The following is a 20,210-nucleotide window of genomic DNA, read 5'->3' as shown; positions in this document are numbered from 1 at the left end:
TATATATATATATATATATATATATATATTTCCCACTGAAATTTCCAAGCAATATATGTATATAGATGGCATCGTTTTCCTCAATATCGCTCTGCTAGGGTTTTGTTGTTATGGAGGACGCTGGTTCTGTCCACTACTCGGGCTCGATCTTCTTTCGTTTTCGTCAGTATCGTGCATTAACATCCTCGTGGCTCGTCTTCTGCGGGAGTGCGTCCGTGCGGCCGGTTAAAGATCGTCTTCGGCAGCATCCTGCGCGTCTCTGCGGGATCATGTTCCGCGTGTCTTCTGTAGCATCACCCAGCGACGACGCTTCCTCCTTAGCTGCCGCGGCTCGCATCATCTTCTCCCACATTAAACGACGCCCTTGTCGCCTTGCCCGACATAAAGTTCCCTCTGAAGTCTACTAGCTTTTTTCTAGCAGCTCACTTAGCCGTTCTGGAGATGGCCTCGACAATGCGTTCTTATGACAATGCACTTGCCGACGACTTTCCTACTCCTACTTGTGCTGCTCTTTCAAGTTCAGAGTCTGGTTTACATATTGATAAGTCCTGCAATGTTCATCAATCTTTTCACGACGCCATTGAAGTTGGTGGTGATCACACTTTCATTAAAAAGGTTGACAAAAAAATGAGAAGTCTGCTTTTATTCTCACTTAAGTTAAAACCAGCACTCTCGTGTTTTCTTGGCGTTTTGTTCTAGTGGAAAATTTTCTTTATTGTCACCCAAAACTAGATATCATTCGAAAAGAGTTTTATGCTATGAAGCTATTTGACAGTTGAAATATTAGCTTACTTGACGGTTGACATATATTTATTCAGTTGTCTCACGATGTCGATTACAGTCGCATTTTTTTCTCGAAAAGTTATAAAGATAGACAACTGTTTTATGAAAACTTTGAAGTGGACTGTCGATTTTAATATAAAAGCAGAGTCTCCTATCATTCATGTTTAGGTAAAATTTTCTGAGTTAAAATTACATCTGTTCAACTTAGAAATACTCTACTCTTTAGCAACTGTTTACAGTAAACCTCTCAAGGTTGATAGTCCTACGCTTGCTGTCACCAGACCCTCTGTGGCTTGTGTGTTAGTTGAGAGAGATATCACTCAACCAGCTCCGGATGAGGTATGAATTGACACCACTCACAAAGGGCATTGCAAAATATTAAAATACAACCACATCATCCTTATTGCTCTCATTGTATTATGTTTGGCCACAACTCTATCATTTGCTATCGCTTGCATCTTCATCTAAGGTCGAATATCACTAAAGGTCAGTCACCTACCATTCTGCTGAGAAGATGCAACCCGATCCTCTTTCCAACACCGCAGTTTCAGATGAAGAACATCATTCTACAGGTATAAATCCACACGTGATTATACCACGCACTGTTATTGAAGAAGACCCACTTACATGTCAAGAATCACGAGAGTGCTTCTTCGATCCGATAAAAGATCAGCTGGTACAATAAGTTTTTATTTCTAATGTTCAGCAACCTACACATGTTAGACACACTTTAGACCAATCCACTGATCAGATGAGTCAATCTTCGGATAAGGAATGACAGGTCTATTCCAGGAGGAAGAAAAAGAATGGAGGCAGACTCGAGCTCGAGAATTTATTGGATGATACATTGGTTACTACTGGCAATGACACTCATCTTACCAATTAATTAGTTGGCTCATTCCCTAAAACTAGAGGCAGAGGCAAGACAAAATTGAGCCGCTCTCTAGCTACCTGATACTCAGTATTTTGACACTTTTTGATCTTTTCTTTGGGTCTCTCATGTATTTTTTTGTATCTCTTTTTGGAATCATTTGAAGTGGTGGTTATCATGCGGGCAGGGTGTCATGTTTGGGCCCTCCCACACAATCTATTTGTATCTACGTTCTATTTAATATATTAGCCATTGGACTTTCTCAAAAAAAAAAGATATATATATATATATATATATATATACAAGGTATAATATGGCGTCGGTGGCGAGCTCGAGCTGCTCCGCTTTGCCTAATGACGATTCCCTGGTTTGATCTTTCGACTTTACCATCGTGCTCAAAGACGAAGCTCTCGCACTCGACGACGAATTCTGGGTTCGTCAATCTCTCATGCGATCGTCGACTCCTACGTCGTCGTCACGTCTCGCTGCAAGCGGCGACTGACTGTCTTGGCTGTCTTATCTTCATCGTCTCGTTGCTATTGCGTGGTTGTCAAGCTGCATGCCGCGTCAGGTCGTCTCGTCGTGGTTCCTCTCACTCTCGTTCGCTAAAAGTGTTCCGCGAACGCCTCATCGAGCTGCGACTGGTCTGCGGCTTCGACAACTGCCCCATCCTTTCCGCCCCCTATTTTTGCCGCTGCCCGACTTTGGCAGGGCTTCTCTTGCTGTGATGGAGCTTCCTTCATCTACGGTTGAACCTAACAAAGCCTCCTTTGCCCACGTGGTGGGTAACTCTCAGAGGGAGACGACAGTTGTCTTCCCCTCAAGTTATAAGAAGCAACGGGAAGGTGATTGCCCATTTATCAAGATTACAAGTAGGAAAAGTGAGAAAACAACAATTTTTTTTTCTCTGAGCTAGAAATTTCATCCTTTACTGATAAATTCAAGTTGGCTCTTATTGAAAAATTTCAGTTGGGACACCAACATATGGATGTTATCAACAAAAATTTTGATGATCTCAAATTAACAGGAAAGTGGAAAGCATGGCTCATAGATGGGAGACGTATTAATTCAACTAACCGTGTCTGAAGACTGCACTGAGATTTTTTCCAAAAAATATCTCAATATTGTTGGTAAACCAATGAAGCTACTCACGTGGTCTCCTAATTTTGACCCCAAGCGCGAATATCCTACTGTACCGGTATGGTTTAGTCTACCTAATCTCAAGCTGCACTTTTTTCATCATCAGGTTTTTACTCTATTGGTGTCATACTTGAGGACCCTTTGAAGCTAGATCTACCCACTTTTAACCTAACCAGAGCTTCTGTGACCAGAATACTTATTGAAAGAGATATTACTTTACCTCATGTTATTGAAGTTTGGTTGGGCACAACTCATAATGGATATTGGCAACAAATTGTTATGGAGCATAGACCTCCTTATTGTTCTCATTGTATGATGTTTGGGCACAACCATGATAAATGCTATAAGCTTCATGCTAATTTGAAATCTAAAGATCAAGTGAATAAGAATGGATCTGACCCCACTGCTTTGGATATATCTATTCCATCTGAAGAGAAAACTACCACAGAACAGGTTATGGTGTTTGATTTAATCGCCTCTGTGGATTATCCCTCGGAAAATACTATTTCCGCGATCGATGATAAGCTAAATGGCCCTGCTGAGCAACCTCACTTTCAAACCCTCCTCAGGCAAAAGGTGAAGAGACATTTCATGCTTCACACACACTTGAACCTAAAGTCGTTGCAACAGTTGACAATCCTTCTTCTAGTGCTCATCAGTTTTTATCTGCCCGACGTTCTGTTTCCAACACAATGATCAGATGAGCCAGTCTTCTGAGGAAGAATGGCAGGTCTACTCAAGGAAGAAGAAGAAGATTGGAGGCCAACTTCAGCTTGGGAACCTAATAGATGATACTTTGATCACTTCGGGAAATGGCTCGGCACTCAACAATTTGTTATCCAGATCTTGCCCTAGAGCTAGAGGCAGAGGCAGGGCTAAACTTTGCTCGTTCCTAGCTACTTCTTTTCTGCGATTTTGGTATCTTTCCTTTTTTTTGGGGTTTCCCTATATCTCTTCTCTTTTGGGGTGTTTGTGTGTGTTGTATCATATGGGTAGGGTGTCTCTATTGGGCCCTCTCATACAACATTTATGTATCTTTCCTATTTTAATAGATTTAGCCCTTGGGCTATTCAAAAAAAAAAAATATTGCCCAAAAAGGCTAATATATTAAATAGAAAGAAAGGTACATGTATAATGTGTGGGAGGGCACAAGTATAGCGCCCTGCCCACAAAAAAATCACAAATGATTCCAAAACTAGAAAAAAACAGAAAAAATAGATTAAATACTTAAATAAAAAGTCTAACAGTTAAATAAAAAGTCTCTTAAATAAAAAGTCTAACAGTGCCGAAATACATAGAATCAGGTGGCTAGAGAGAGACCCAATTTGGTCTTGCCTTTACCTCTAGTTCTAGGGGAGAAGCAAGCTAATAAGCTGGTAAGATGATCTTCATTGTCAGAAGTAACCAATGTATCATCCAATATGTTCCCGAGTTGGAGTCTGCCTCCATTCTTCTTCTTCCTCCCGGAATAAACCTGCCATTCCTCTTCCGAACAATCAGTCTGATGGGGTGGTAGAGTTGAAGCAGAAGGAATACCAACCATAGTACCCACAATAGGTTATAGCATATGTGAAGTAAGAGTTGCCTTTACATCGGATACTTCTTGAAGAAGTTGAGTTACGAGGCTTTCCTGATTATCAGTCTGAACACTATCATTTGTAGGTAATAGTAGGTAATAGTAATAGTCCATCAATATTATTTTCTATGGGGTTTGAAGGTGTTAGCGTCACATCACTTGCAGTAACAGTAACAGCAGCGTTATGGGGGGTCCTCAGAGACAACACACCTCCTGTCTGGTAGTATCCTCCCCATGTGGAACTAAAATGTCCAGAGCAGTGGGGTTAGACCTATCCTTATTCACTTGAACCTTAAATTTCAAATTTGAATGAAACTTGTGACATTTATCAAGAGCATGACCAAACATCTTACAGTTGGTACAATATGGGTGTTTGTGCTCTATGACGATTTGTTGTCAATAACCATCATGGGTTGTACCCAGTCAGACTTTAGTAACATCAGGTAAAGTAATATCTATTTCCACAAGTACTCTGGCCACCGAGGGTCCGGTTAGGTTGAAAATAGGCAGATCTAGCTTCAAAAGATCCCCAACAAGGATGACCCCAATAGAGTAGAGAACCTGATGGTAAAAAAAATTGCAGCTTGAGACCAGGTAAACTAAATCATACCGATACAGTGTGAGTTTCATGATTTGGGTCGAAATCAGGAGACGACTTGAGTAACTTCATGGGTTTGCCAGCGATGTTAAGACATTTTCTAGAGAAAATCCGAGTATAGTCCTCAGACACGGTTAACTGAATCAATACATGTCTCTCATCCATGAGCCCCACTTTCTACTTTCCTGTTAGTTTGAGGTCATCAAAATTTTTTCTGATAATTTCCATAGGTGGGTGTCCTCACTGAAATTTCCCAATAAAAGCAAATTTGAATTTGTCAGTCGCGTTGAAATTTCTGACGTGAAGAAAAAGAGTGTTACATTCCCACTTTTTCTGCTTGCATTCTTAATAAAGGGACAATCATCTGCACCATCACGATGCTCCTTATAACTTGAAGGGAAGACAACCGTCGTCTCCCCCTAAGAATTACCCACTACGTGGGCAAAAGAGGTTTTGTCAGGTTCAATCTAAAAAGAAGAAAGCTTCATCACCAGCAAAAAGAAGCCCTACAAGTCGGGCAGAAGGCAAAAAAGACAAACTGGTAGAAAAGGTGAGCAGACAGGAGTTTTGTGGCTCTGTCGAGAGGAGAGGAGTCGTAGCAGTGAGCCGCTATTAGGACTGTCGAGTGGTGCGAAGGAGGGGAACCGGAGGAGACGAGATTTGTTACTATATATATATATCCATCAAATGTAAGACTCAAAATTGAAAGAAAAAAGAATTTGACAATGCTTTTATCCACATAGTGACCCAGAGGTTGCTGGTTTGAATCATTAAAATAACCACTCATAAAATAGGAATAAGACTACCATTCCCAAAATCCTACAGTTGGTTCAAAGCAGACTCCTAGAATACTCATTTTGTCCCGTTTATATTGTTGGGCTATATATAACCATTCAACAATATATCATCGAATGGAGTCATCTTCCTCGCTCAACTTTGCTAAAGTTTCGCCCGATGGCGAACCTTAGCAATAGTTACGGTTTCGTTGTTTCCTCTCGGCATGTTCGCGCTCGATTCCGTTCGTCTCCCACGCTTCTTCTCTAGCTCTGAGACTAGACTCGTCTCCCGTATTTTGGTCTCGCGAGCTTTCCTGTCTCGGGATTTCTAGGCTCTGCGGCCCGTCTCGCGGGTACCGCTCGCCTGTTATGCGACTCAGTCTCGCGGGTACTGCCGCGATTTCTACGTTCTCTGCCCTCTTCCCGTCTCACAGCGACCTCCCCTTTCTTAGCTTCGGCTATTTCGGCGCGGTTTTTTCCCTCATCTGATAGGACGATTTTTTCCCTCATCTGTTTTCTTCTCTGAACGACACACTTATGTTTGAGGATGACTTCGGTCAAATCGTTTGCAGCTGACCTTGCCGGTGTCCACCCCTCAGGCACACCAAAATCGTCATATTTTCCTCTTTCGTTTGAGTGGGCGGAGGACATCAAGAAACCTGATAAGAAGAATGTGAAGTTTGTCATCTTTTTTACAGAAGCTGAAGGTATTCAACTGGCATCCTCCTATCGTACGAATTTGGTTGGGAAATTTCTATATGATCGTCCCAAAATGGAGCTCATTCGCAAAAAAATTGAACTTATGCACCTTGTTGGAGAATAAAAAATTTGATTATTAGATGAGAGACACATTCTTATTCAAATTAATAATAAAGAAGATTACATGCGCTTATTTGCTAGAAGAATAATATGGATTAATAACAGAATAATGAAAATTCTGAAATGGTTTGTGGATTTTGACCTATAGACGGAACCATCAATCATTCAGTTTGGATTCGTCTCCCTGACCTGAAATTTCGTTATTTTTCTCAAAAAGTATTTTACTTTATTGCCTCAGCTTATGAGAAGTCACTCAAGACGGGCATTCATACTTTTAATTTGTCCCTTCCTTCTGAAGCCAGAGTACTTGTTGAAAGAGACATCACTTCACCCGTATGTAGGAAATCTGGTTGGGCACACAACACCATGGATATTGGTAAAAGGTAGAAATTGAACATTTTCCGTCGTATTGTTTGAACTGTCGTATGTTCGGACACTTCAGTTCTCAATGTCACCATCTACACCCCCAACTCAGACCAAAAAAGAAAACTGCTCCGCTAGAAGCTGTGATTTCATCTCCTCCTGATCAGCTCCCAGTTTTTGACACTATTGATCATCAGAAGGATATCTCGGACTACGTCACTATCCCCGCAGGCAATATGACAACTATTGAGTCCCCATTTGTAGCTCCCTTGTCTTTGAAACCTCCTATCGTGGGGGAGAAAGAGTTTCTTCAGACCCCGTCTACCCTAGAACCTATCACTGATAATACAGGTGGAAATATTTTACTGTTTCACTACCGCCTCATCAGGTTTAGAAAGATGTTAATATTACTCAGGCTCATTGGGATCAAGATGTGCAACAACCTACACCTGTCCGACCACCTTTGGAATCTACTGATCAGATGAGTCAATTATCGAATGAGGAATGACAAGTCTACACATCCAGGAGGAAGAAGAAGAATGAAGATCTACTTAAGCTCAGGAATCTGATAGATGATACTTTGGTTACTACAGGCAATGGTACTAACCTTACTAATTTGTTAGCCGGCTCACTTCCGAGAACTAGAGGCAGTAGGACTAAAGTGGGACGTCCCTAGCACTTTTGTGTCCTTCTGTGTCTTTTCGGTTTTTTTACCTTTATGTATCTTTGCTTTATTTGGGTTTTGCGTGTGTTGTATTGTATGTATTGGGCTTTTTTTCAGACCCTCTCATACAACAATTATGCATATTTTTGGTATTAATATATTTGCCCTCGGGCTTTTCCTAAAAAAAAAATATAACCATTCAACAAACTTACAGTTGCTTTATGTCAGAATAGAATCAGTTTATTTTTGGAACTCCAAGGCTTTTAAAGCTAAACCAGATAGGAGTCTTTTACACAAAAACAAATTCGACTTCACAATCAAGTAAATCCAATGATCATAAGTGCAAAATTATCATATGCTTTCGTATTAATTGTATTTAAGTTATTTTCTTATGTATGAAAACAAATCATTTCCTATGTCCATTAACTTCTAGGCTTACCTGACGTACAGTGACAAAATTACCAAGCGATTTTGACATTTTCTCAGATCCAACATCAACAAAGCCATTATGGACCCAATAGCTTACGTTGCTATCTTTACATGCAGCACAACTTTGAGCAATTTCATTTTCATGGTGAGGAAACACAAGGTCCATTCCACCACCATGTATGTCAAACGAATAACCAAGATAACTTGCACTCATTGCACTACATTCAATATGCCATCCTGGCCTTCCAGGTCCCCAAGGACTCGCCCAAAATGGTTCCCCAGCCTTGGCAGTCTGCAACCAAAGTATAAAAGAAATATATAACTAGGCTATTAGTAAAGGAGAAAAAAATGAAGGATGCAAAAAATAACAGGTTATAAGTTTATTTTACTTTCCACAGAGCAAAATCAGCAGGATTTTGCTTTCTCGAATCTATAGCAACCCTCTGTCCTGGTTGATTGTCCTCTAATCTCCTACCAGATAATTGGCCATATGAAGGATATTTGTCAACAGAGAAGTAGACGTCACCATCAATTATGTAAGCAAAACCATTAACAAGAATCTGTTCAAAAAAGAAAGTATAAGTCTTGTTGAGCTTAAAGTGACGTTGCTAAAGTGGGGTCGGCAACATGAATCCTTTTTCTCCATTGTGTGCTATTGAGTGTCCTATTTTCATTTAATTCTAATAGATTAAGATCAATTTTTAGATAACATGCCCAACTCTTTTTAGATCTACTTCTATCTTTCTTACCAAAATTCAAATCTAAAACATCGACTCTCCTAACAGGATCATCAGCCGGCGACGTTTAACATGAACAAATCATCTAAGACGACTCTCTCTAATCTTGTCTCCCACTGGAACTACACTGACCCTTTCAAGGATATATTAGTTTTGAATTTTGTCTCTTTTGTAAAGCAAAAGTAAGAAAAAAAACCAGTCTTCTCTATGCACTGAAATCTCTCTTTTGAATAATTTAAATGGATCATTTAAATGTTTAAAAACTATATCAATTTATAGGTTATGTCATAGACTGTCCTTAAATAAATGTTCCTTCCAACTTCCAAGCCCAAATAAATCACATGCATTGTGCAAACTCAGATTTAACTAAAACTACTGTTAAAAAATGAATCTTAGCGTGGATATTTTTAACAGAAAATTATGCCAAAAATTATGTCCAAAAAATACCGTATTTGCCCAAAAAAAAAAAAAAAAAACTAGGGTTTGTTCAGTAATGCTTATCAGTTGCTTTGCTTTTAAAATCACCAAACACAAACCTGACTATTACTTACCTATCATCATTACACAATATTACAAAATGCAGTTAAATACATCAGTAAGTTTGTTGGAAACCCGAAGTACACAATGTTGACTCAATATAAATCCAGCTGGAAAAAGTAAAGAGCATTCCATTGCTCTAGTGCAATAACATATTAAAACAAGAACACTGTTATTAAACTAGTTTCCATACCTGTTGAATCATATCTATAATTTGGTTTATATGGGTTGAGACACGAGGTTCCACAGTAGGATGCAAGCAATGAAGAAGAGCCATATCAGACTGAAATTCAGCACAGAAGCGGTTGCTCAAAGTCAAGGGATCCTCCCCCAATTCATTTGCTCTTGCAATGATCTACAGAATTCCAAAAGTGCAGAACTCAGGTATCCTGTCATACATATGCAAGATAGTTGGTATAGATTGCAGATTACACAAAATATTGATAAATGGTGCAGCTTCTACAAGAGGAATAACCAAACTGCTCATGTAACAAAAATCAAGTCCAAAGCATCCAAGGAATCCATAATAAATATGGAAAAAAAAACTTTAAAAAGGGAATAAAGGGGACGCATGTTCACTGCTGGGTAATGATCTCACAAAAATCAAAACAGTATTGAACATGCAAGCTAAAATATAGGAAATATTTACATACATACCACGCAATTCTTATGTATTTACATATCTAACACCTAAGCCTCAATTTTTACATATATGCCACCTACCTATGCATAAGAAAATGTATTTCACTCTTAAAAGTTAAAATAGATGTATGTTTGATGTGATATGAAATTTGGATGGTAAAAATGTAATAAGGTCTGGGTGTTAGATATGTAAACACAATTGAATTGGGCGGTATGTAAGTAAATGCCCCAAAATATAATGAAATGATATTGTGTCTATGTTATTACCCCACCAGATCCCAGCTACTATTGAGGTTGCTCGTGCTGATTCAGCTTGGAAAACAGCAGTAACAGAGGAGATGAATGCCCTTCAGTGGAACCATACATGGGACATCATTGATCTTCCTCAGGGTAATAACGTTGTAGGGTGCCGATGAATTTTCAGCACCATGTTCAACACTAATGGATTCTTTGAACGAAACAAAACACGATTAATTGTCAAAGGATACTCATAGACCTACAGAGTTGACTATGAGGAGACATTTTCTTTAGTGGCTAAGTTAAATACTATCCGGGTCATGTTGTCCCTTGCGGTGAATCTGAATTGGTTTTTATTCCAACTAGATAAATGAAAAGCTTATAGAAAAGGTATACATGTCACTCCCTACTAGCTTGGACTCTACTGGCTCCAAATTGCAAGTGTGCAAGTTGCGAAAGTCCCTCTATAGGCTAAAGTAGTACCCAAGGGCCTAGTTCGGCAAATTCATAAAGATGGTCGTGGGCCGTGATTTTACTCAGGCTCAATCGGATCACACTTACTTCTTCCTGCGTTCCTCAAATGGTCAGGTAGCTATCCTTTCTATGTTGATGATATTGTTGTTATAGGTAACGATCTCCCAGCATTAGTCCTTGAAAGATATTCTTGCTAAGTCCTTTTAAATCAAAGACTTGGGATCTCTCCAATACTCCTTAGGCATGGAAGTGGCTCGATCATCTCAGAGTATTTGTCTATCACAGCGCAAATATGTGATTGATCTCTTGACAGAGAACCTTCTGTTATGCAAACCTGTTGTTGTTCATATGAATTCCAATGAAAATTGTTTGATATTCCCAATGTTGCGTCTGTCAACAAGACTCATTACCAGCGCCTTATGGGGAAACTCATCTATCTTGCTCATACTCGTCCCGACATATGCTACGCAGTTGCTAAAGTGAGTCAATTCATGCAGGACCCTATAAGCACCATCTACAAGATGTACACCAAATTCTCCACTATTTAAAAGGTACACCAAGCTCAAGTTTTTTTTTTTCGTCACATCTCTTGGTCTATTGTTGTGTATGCAGATGTTGATTGGGTCAGATCAATTCATGATCGCGTTCGGCCCAGAGGCATTGCTCATTTGTATGGGACAATCTTGTAACGTGAAAAAACAAAAAATAGTCGGGTGAGTGCCAGGGGCAGTGCTGAAGTTGAATTATGGTCTATATCCTTAGAAACCTATGAATCTCTTTGGTTACACATCATGCTTTGCGAACTTCGTATGACAACTTTTGTCTCATTGCAGCTATTCTGTGATAATAAGGCCGCAATCAACATTGTTCACAATCCAGTCCAGCATAATGATCGTACCAAACATGTGGAGATTAACAAACACTTCATTATGAAAAAATTTGAGTAGGAAAATTTATGTTCCTTATGTGCCCTCTAGTGGTTAATTAGCGGACATCAACACCAAGAATCTTTCTCGATTTTTGTTTGATGACTTCAAATCTAAGTTGAATATGACTGACATCTATGCTTCAATTTGAGGGGAGTATTAAAATATTAGAATATTAATATGCGGATTTTTGTATTAGTTACATTGATTTGCTTTTATTTACTGCCTTTTTTTCCTTCTAATGTGTTTTTATGTATTTCTTTATTAGTAGATAATGTAATGGGTATTTATACCCCTCTTTGCATCAATAAGATATATATTGGATCTATTGTTAAGTAAACATTATTTTTTTTTTAGTCGAACCATTTTGTTATGAAGTATTGACATAATAGCTTTGATAAACTATTCCATTTTCAAAAAAGAATTATCACAAAATGTTGTTAAAATATTCTCGATGATTATCACTAGTAATATTTGATTTTTTTTTTAATTGTGCTATGTCGTGATGTAAAAATTTTTGAAAATTTATTTCAACTTCAAAATTTTCTTTCATAAAATAAACTTAGCATAATCTTTTGGGATGATCAGAACACAAACTATTTTTTTCAAAATATGTAAAATTTATTTCAACTTTTGTGATCATCAGTCGCACCAATTTGGGTGTTCAATAGTAAGAATGGCTTAACACCAAAGTTATTTTCATATATGACTGGTAAAAAAAATGCTCGAGCTACTTTCAATAAGAATTTATTTTTTCTTTCATTTCAGTCACACAATTTTGTTATGGAGTATCGACATAATAGTTTTTATGAACTATTCTTTTTTTCTTACAAAAATCCCAAAATATTGTTGACATATCCTCGACGATTATCACAACTTAATATTTGAAAAGTTTTTGAAATTGTGATTGTACCATAATGTAAACATTTTTTAAATTTATTTCAACTTCAAAAAAAATTTTGATCAAATAAATCCAACTTAAGCATATGTGATCATCAGTAAATATTACAAACTATTTTTTTCAGAATATGTAAAAGGTTTATAAAACCTATATTTATTTATTTATAAAAAGCCCAAGCGCTAATATATTAAAGAGGAAAATGTACAGATAGATTGTATGAGATGACCTAAAAGAAGGTTCAACTCACACAATACAACACACACAAAAACTCAAAAAAGCAAAGATATATAAAGATAAAAAATCAAAAAGCCACAACAGGCGCAAAAGTGCTAGGGACGTCCCACTTTAGTCTTTCCTCTGCCTCTAGTTCTCGGAAGGGAGTCAGCTAACAAATTGGTAAGGTGCGTACCATTACCCGAAGTAACCAAAGTATCATCCATCTGATTTCTGAGCTCAAGTATGTCTTCATTCTTCTTCTTCCTCCTGGATGTGTAGATTTGTCATTCCTCATCCGAGGATTGACTCATTTGATCAATGGATTGGTCCAAAGGTGGTCGGACAGGTGTAGAAAGTTGCACATCATGATCACCTGAGTCTAAGTAGCATTGACATCTTTCTGGACCTGACGAGACGGTAGTGAAGCAGCAGAAGCAGCAGAATTATTTTTACCTATAATATCAATGATTAGTTCTAGGCAAGGCGGAGTGAAGAATCTCCCTCGCCTCCACGATAAAAGGTTCCAAAAACGGGGGAGCTACAGTAATATGTCGAGACTGAATAGTTTATATATTGTCTGCGATAATAATGACGTCTTCAGGTGTATCCTTTTGATGAATGATAGTGTCAATAACTTGGAATTGATCATGAGGAGTTGGAATCACTGCCTCTAGTGGAGCACTTTGCTTTTTTTTGCCTGAGATCAGAATGTAGATGATGACATTGAGAACTAAAGTGGTCGAACATACGACAGTTCGAAAAATACGAAGGCAAATGCTCAAACTCTACATTCTGCCAATATCCATGATGTTGTGTGTCGGACCAAATTTCCTCAGAAGCAGAAGAAGTAATGTCTCTTTCAATAAGTATTTTGGCTTCAAATGGACGAGAAAGATTAAAAGTAGGAATGTCCGTCTTAAGTGACTTGTCATAAGCTAAGGCAATAGAATACAACACTTTTTGAAAAAAATAATAAAATTTCAGGTCATGAAGTCGAATCCAAACTAGAATGATTGGTGGTTCTGTTTGTGGGTCAAAATCCACGGACCATTTCAAAATCTTCATTGCTTTGTTATCAATCCAGATTATCTCTCTAGCAAATAAGCTTGTGTAATCTTCTCCATTATTAATTTGAATAAAAATGTGTCTCTCATCTAATATTTCAATTTTTCATTCCCAACAAGATGCATAACTTCAAATTTCTTGTGAATACGCTCCATTTTGGGATGATCATATATAAATTTTCCTACCCAGACTTCTCATTCATCCTACCAGATTTCTTGATGTCCTCCGCCCACTCAAACGAAAAAGGGAAAGAACATAATTTAAGGTGTACCTGAGGCGTGGACACCCGCAAGGGAAACTGCATAAGATATGTCTGAAGCCATCCGGTGTGGCGTTAAAAAGAAAACATGGGAAAAATCGCAACAACCGAAGCTGAAAAGGAGAACACGCGAGACAAGCAGAAATCGCAAGCTATACCCGTGAGACGAGAAGTCGCAGGATTGGCGAGAAGACGAGCCGCACCGCAGAGGAGCTGCTGAGCCGAGAAAGCTCGCGAGACGAGAAGACAGGCGACGAACCGCGTCGTAGAGCAAAAATCGCGAGACCGGAAGACGAGGAGACAAAACAGAATCAGGCGCGAAGAGTCTGGAGAAGAAGCAGCGAAGCAGTAACAATTATATATATATATATATATATGAATCAGACTAAATGATGTAGTTAGTTTGTAAGTTTAGGGAGAAAAGACGCACGATGATTTTTAGCCAGCTGTTTGTAAGTTTAGGGAGAAAAGACGCACGATGATTGTCAGACAAACTTCATACTGAAAAGAAGTTGAATATTTATTTTGAAATAAATTCAGAAATAAGTATTTTAAATATTAGAAAACTAGGATGGTTTAACTTACAAATGTAATAACATAATATCATTATTTTAAGAAAAAAAAATAGAATTTAAACAAATACTTTGACATTAATTATTCTCGTTAAGTCCATAGTCAAAATAATAGAGTTTGTCTTTTTCCTTAGCACTGTCAATCATCTTCTTAATGATCAATTTTTAAAATTCACAACAAGAATAGTAAAAATTAACTTTACATTAATGGTCGGATGTAAATTTACTAATGGACAATAAATTACAAAACAATTTGAAATATGAAGCACATTGCGCAGAGTTAACAACAGAGTGAGTTTGAGAATTCCTATCCTGACAATTACCGATAGGGAACCATTAGCAATTTTTATATTTTTACTGCTTGAATGATCGGTTGCACTAAAATCAACTATCCAAAAATGAATTGAATTAGAAATGACTCCAACCAATGCAATGGCTAGAAAGTTATCTTTTTTTTACTGAGCAAGACAGTCAGAGGCATTTTTTTGGATATTGAAAAAATTTTGGGAGGTGCTTTAATAGTTCCTTGGTGAAAAGGACTGCATCCAAATTTACAAAAGGCTCATTAGTTTTCTCGGTAGTGGCTTGATAAACTCGACCTTCTAGTTTGGATCTTGATTTCTAATTCGTTGGTTTACCATAAAGCTTCCAACATATTTCTTTCGCATGCACTTTTGTTTAAGTGCTCGCACCATTATGGGTAGGACAAAGTGGGTTCGAAAATACTAGAACCAGTAGAAATGGAAGAATTTCTCTAGGCTTGTACGACATTACCAGAAGAGAGATGAAGACAAGACATATACTAGAGTCGATTTTGATCACAACTTATTTCGGCAGTTAATGCTGCAATGGAGAACTCGAAGTCTCCTGCAAAGAAGCCTAAATCCTCAATGAAAAAACAAGTTCTAAGACCGTGTCGCCTTTAACGTAGCGATAGTCACGACTCTTAGTTTGATTGCTTGATTGGACAAGCGAATAGGAATTAGAAGCGGCAACTTATATTTAACTGTTTGGTTGGACGAGCGAAAGGGAACTAGAGTGAGGTGCGTAAATCTTGACTTTCACTAGTACGATACAAGGTGAGAAGACGGCTAGGGTAAACAGAATCAATGACGGAGGCTAAATCGCTTGTTGATTTAGTGAACTAATTTAGTGAGCTGAGAGGACGGCTTGCCGAATCGATCGCTGTTGAGAAACGACCCCAAATTGATGCACAACAAGTGCCATGAGCGCGAAGCAGTGCTAACTTATACAGAGTCTCGCCAACAGACTCGAGCACCCGGAATGCTTCGTCCACCGACTGGATTGGCAAAAGAAAAGGGCAAAGGCGAGAGCTCGAGAAAGCAACGACAGCTGCTTGAAATAGAAGGGACGAAGTTTGCAGGCTATTATGTGCACAATTAGGTTAGAAACTATGATGCCATGTAATTTTTTATGAGAAAGAAAAAATAGTTATTCCTCTTTGATTTCCCATGAATAAGTTACAAGATAAATAGCAGGAGAAGGCCACCAAATTAGAAAAAACACAAAATCAGCCACAAATCCCCATACTAGAAAAAAGAATAGAATTTACTAACAATAGAAAATTCTAAAAAGTAGATAATAACAATCATAGAAAATATTAAAAATATAATATGCGAAAAATAGAAATTCCTAAAATTCCAACGGAGCTTAATAAAATGTCGAAGAGAGAATCAAACTATTTTATAACTAGATATAATTTAAAACTCTTTTTGAAAGAATTCTATATACCTCATACTAATAAATAATCCCTTAAACAATTTTTAAATTTCGATTCTCGTCATATTTCAAATTTCTCTAAGCTTTTTTTGAGTTTTCTAACTTTCCTACAGGACCACTCACCATTTTGAACAAAGCATTTTATACAAAACAAAGTTATGTACATTTAGATTATTTGAAAATTAGACGCCCTAAGAATTCCACTGACACAAAGTTGATCTAGTTTCACATCCATTTCAATTTAAAATGTAGCTTGGACTAACCTACTTGAAAGCTGTAAAAATATATGGCACGGCTTGTCCATAAGTCATAACTCTTATCACCAAGACCTAAATTGAAATATTTTTTCATAATTAGAAATTAGACAGTTTGAACCTTCTGTCAATAAAGAAATTAACATTTTTGGAGATCCCATCATCTCAATATTCATTTTATAAATTGGTCATGTGTGCAGACCTTTTTTGACCAGACTCAAATCAATTCCAATGGTTCCAAATAAATATTTTTTAAAATTTCAGGCTATATTTAACATTTTTTCAACCATGCAATTTGTAAATACGTCATTATTTCCATTCTCTAAGCATACAACTAGAAAAAAAAAATCCATTCCAAAGAGAATTCTGCGTTCAAGTAAAGATCTAAGAAATCCTTTAGAAGATCGGAGGTGTTGCTTGCAAAAGAGGAGAAGATTTGCCACTAAATCATTATATTTCAAATTCTCATCTCTTTCAATTTGTTATTTTGTTCTTAATACTTGCATTTCTATTTTATCCTGATTAGGGAAAGCCCTTGGTTTGTGAAGGCTTAAATGTCCCAGACTTAAGATTAGGTTGTATTGCTGATCAAGTCTTGATTTCGTGAAAGCGTGCAAGTTTTGGAAAATCAAAGAAGGCTTTTGCTAGGTGGTTGATGCAGGCGGTTAGGCTGAACAGATTGAAATTTGTTGCGCGCTTTATTTCTTACTAATCATTTGGTGTACTTCATTTTCTTGCTTATTTCTAGCATAAATTTTAAATTTCACGATAACACAACTTACCCACCCTCTTGTGTTGCAATCAATCATATCAAATTGAAGGATCTCTGTAAAGGCATGGCAAGTTGCAAGTTATTTAATAAAATTGTAATAAAAAGGATACAAAAATAAATAAAACTTAACTGCCAGCTAAATTTGGTCATCAGCACACAGGGCATGCACAAGTCCTAGAGATGCACAAACATGCAATTGATCATTTATCCAATGTTTTGGAGCATAAAACCACGATGTAACAGTGACTCTTTGTGCAAACAAAGAGAAGCTTCAATGCAATCATTCAATTTAATTATTGAGTTTAGTAGCCACTTTAATCTTAACTTAAAGCATCTGATCCATTTTTGTAGATTAGGGCCGCCACAAATAGAAGTATAGACAATCAACTGATATTAATCAACGCCAAGAAGTAACTAGGTAAATTATTCAACATCAAACACAATTAGACTGGTTTGATGTTATTTAGTTTTATGGTGTGCTAGTAATTTTCGATATACTGTTATTTTTTTGCAAAAAAGGTGACTCTTTTTTTGTTTCAATTAGAACCATTAAAAAATAGATATTGACATTTAGCTCCTCTTTCAATTAACTTTTAAGGGCCAATCAAATCTTTCTGAAAATAAAAAAATAATTTCAACTTTAAAAAATTAGCTGAAATTGTCACTCCACACTTCCATGTCTAAGTGACTCAAGTTTTCACAATTTAACACTAAAATCACTTCTTGCACAATCTCAGTTCTACTTCTCAATGATTGGGACAAGATCACCATCTTCCATCAATACAACTGTCAATAAATTATTTTTTTATGTATTATTTCTACCAACCACACATCTTGTCATGATTACTGCTGCCTTGTTATCCTCCATCCTGTTATACCTTGTCCCTACCTTCTTAGCATGCAGAGTAAACAAATGTCTGACACACTTAGGGAACATTTTTTTTTAATAAAATTACCAAGCTAAGAAACTGTGTCCTCTAATTCAAGAGTCCCAAACTCATAGTTTCGACCCATCACATATCCCAACACCGATACAATTGCTCTACCATTCTTTGCACCACAATACCAATTCCCTCTTCCTTTTTAATGTGCAAAATGTCAAATGCATGTTTGATACACTATACAAACGCTTGTCCAAAACAAATTTCTCATCAGCTGATACCAGAGTTTACCCAAACCATGACCAAGGAACAATTTTATTAAAGACTTAAACAAAGGTTACAGTGAAGACTCAAAGAAGGACAAAACACAAAGCAAAAATGTAAAACAAAAAACTCGACAAAAGAGGACATGACAAGCTTGACGAGGAAGGAGCTAGGGAGGTGGTGCAAGGTAGGTGGCTGTGGTGAAGGCCGAAGAGGTGTCATGCAACTGAGGAAAGGAAGAGCAGCAAATTCGCGGTGGTAGGAGCATCGAACCGCAGTTGGAGGCAGCTTGGAAGGGCAGTGATGGTTGCGGCCTGCAGGGAAGTTGCAAGAAGAAAGTGTGGCCTGCTGGAGGAGGGAGATCAGCAGCAGGTAAAGTTGGTGGAAGGCTAATGTTGATGCGAGAGAAGGGCAGCGGGGGCTGCAACCTACAGGAAGCTGCAGGGGGGAGGTGCAGCCTGCTGGATGAGGGAGATGAGCAGCATGTAGAAGTGGTTGGAAGGCTGCTGTTGATGCGGAAGAGGGGCAGCGAGGGCTGCAGCCAGCAGGGAGCTATAGGGAGGAAGTCCGGCGAACAGTGGCAAGCTGGAACGCTACCGGCGGTTGTGGGGAGATGGCAGAAGAGTGGGGGTCCGCTGAAGAAGCTGGAGAAGTGCTTGACAGCAGTCGGGAGGATGGACGGAGAGATAAATATCTCGGTGAAGTCGAGCTAAAGTGGAGATGGTCACCACCTAGGACAAGGGACAACCGGAGCACTACCTTGACATCGGATACAACCCTCAAGAGGGAAAACGCTCAAACAAAACTGAATTCATATTTCATAAAAAGTAGCCCCTAACTCTAAGCACAACTTCTCCTATTTATAAATAGACATGACCTATCTTAGGAAACATTTAAAATAAGGAGAATAAAATTAGATTTTAGTCTTTAAGAAAGGCTTTTAAAAATAGGAAGAAAAATAAAAATCAGATTTCATATTTTAGGAAAAAGTTTTGTAAAATAAGGGAGAAAAAAATTTGATCTCACATTTTAGGAGAAGGATTTAAATTTAGAAAGTTCTTAGGAGGGTAAGGTGAGGGCGATAGAAAGGAAATGTGAGAAAAGAAATGAGAGCAAAAAGGAAAGAGGGAAAAGGGAAGGAGGCTGTAGCCCCCCTCCCTTGAGGACAGGTCGGTCCTCTCCTGAGCCTCGAGTTAGTCTTCCAGAGTTAGGGGAGTTTCAACCTCATCTGTCGAAGCTTCTAGTTTCTTGGCTTTAATCACGGTAGCATCAAAATCCCATTGTCGACTGTACTGTCTCCCAAAGTATTTGCGAGCATACTTTTATCTTGGTCCAATCTCCTGGGATTGAAATCTCATAGTCTGGCGGTGTCCATGTGATATAAAATCGATTGTCATTAAGACAGGTCCCACTACTCTGTCGGTGAGGGCTTTTGTCTCCTCGGGCTCTACCGAGGATGGTAGAATGAGGCGTTTGTCGTCCTTAGTGAAGGAATACGTGTTTTTGAATTCATCGTGCTGAGTCTTCTGGTCAAATTGTCATGGGCTCCTGTTGACCTCATTTTTAGTGAGGTCTACTCTTTCTCTTAGGATTTAAGATCTAGCCTTACGGGTCTCCCTTCGACTATCTTAGAACCTTAGAAATGGGACCCGCCTCATTTTTTAAAAAAAAAATTCAACCCGCTTCTGTACTCTTTTGTGGTTTCGCGTGTGTG

The 20,210-nt window shown here is 38.1% G+C and overlaps 1 protein-coding gene across 4 annotated transcripts in view; it reads right to left on the bottom strand.

The window, feature by feature from the left end:
• The window catches only part of LOC110027145 (cysteine--tRNA ligase, chloroplastic/mitochondrial), a 120,719-nt gene that overhangs the window by 14,861 nt on the left and 85,648 nt on the right, over positions 1-20,210 (bottom strand). For 2 of the 4 annotated variants that reach the window (XM_020728455.1, XM_020728456.1), the window contains exons 2-4: positions 9,487-9,682; positions 8,409-8,579; positions 8,030-8,311 (exon numbers count right to left, since the gene is read on the bottom strand). In XM_020728455.1, the coding sequence (XP_020584114.1) occupies positions 8,030-8,311; positions 8,409-8,579; positions 9,487-9,570 (537 nt within the window). In that variant the 5' untranslated portion in view covers positions 9,571-9,682. The remainder of the gene's footprint in view (positions 1-8,029; positions 8,312-8,408; positions 8,580-9,486; positions 9,683-20,210) is intronic. The other 2 variants (XM_020728454.1, XM_020728453.1) reach the window with 1 other exon arrangement.

The sequence above is a fragment of the Phalaenopsis equestris genome, unplaced genomic scaffold (genome assembly GCF_001263595.1).
Source record: "Phalaenopsis equestris unplaced genomic scaffold, ASM126359v1 Scaffold000417, whole genome shotgun sequence".
NCBI classification, from domain to species: Eukaryota; Viridiplantae; Streptophyta; class Magnoliopsida; order Asparagales; family Orchidaceae; genus Phalaenopsis; species Phalaenopsis equestris.
Note: the sequence above shows the minus strand (reverse complement) of the source record. Positions and strands in the feature narration are given on the sequence as shown.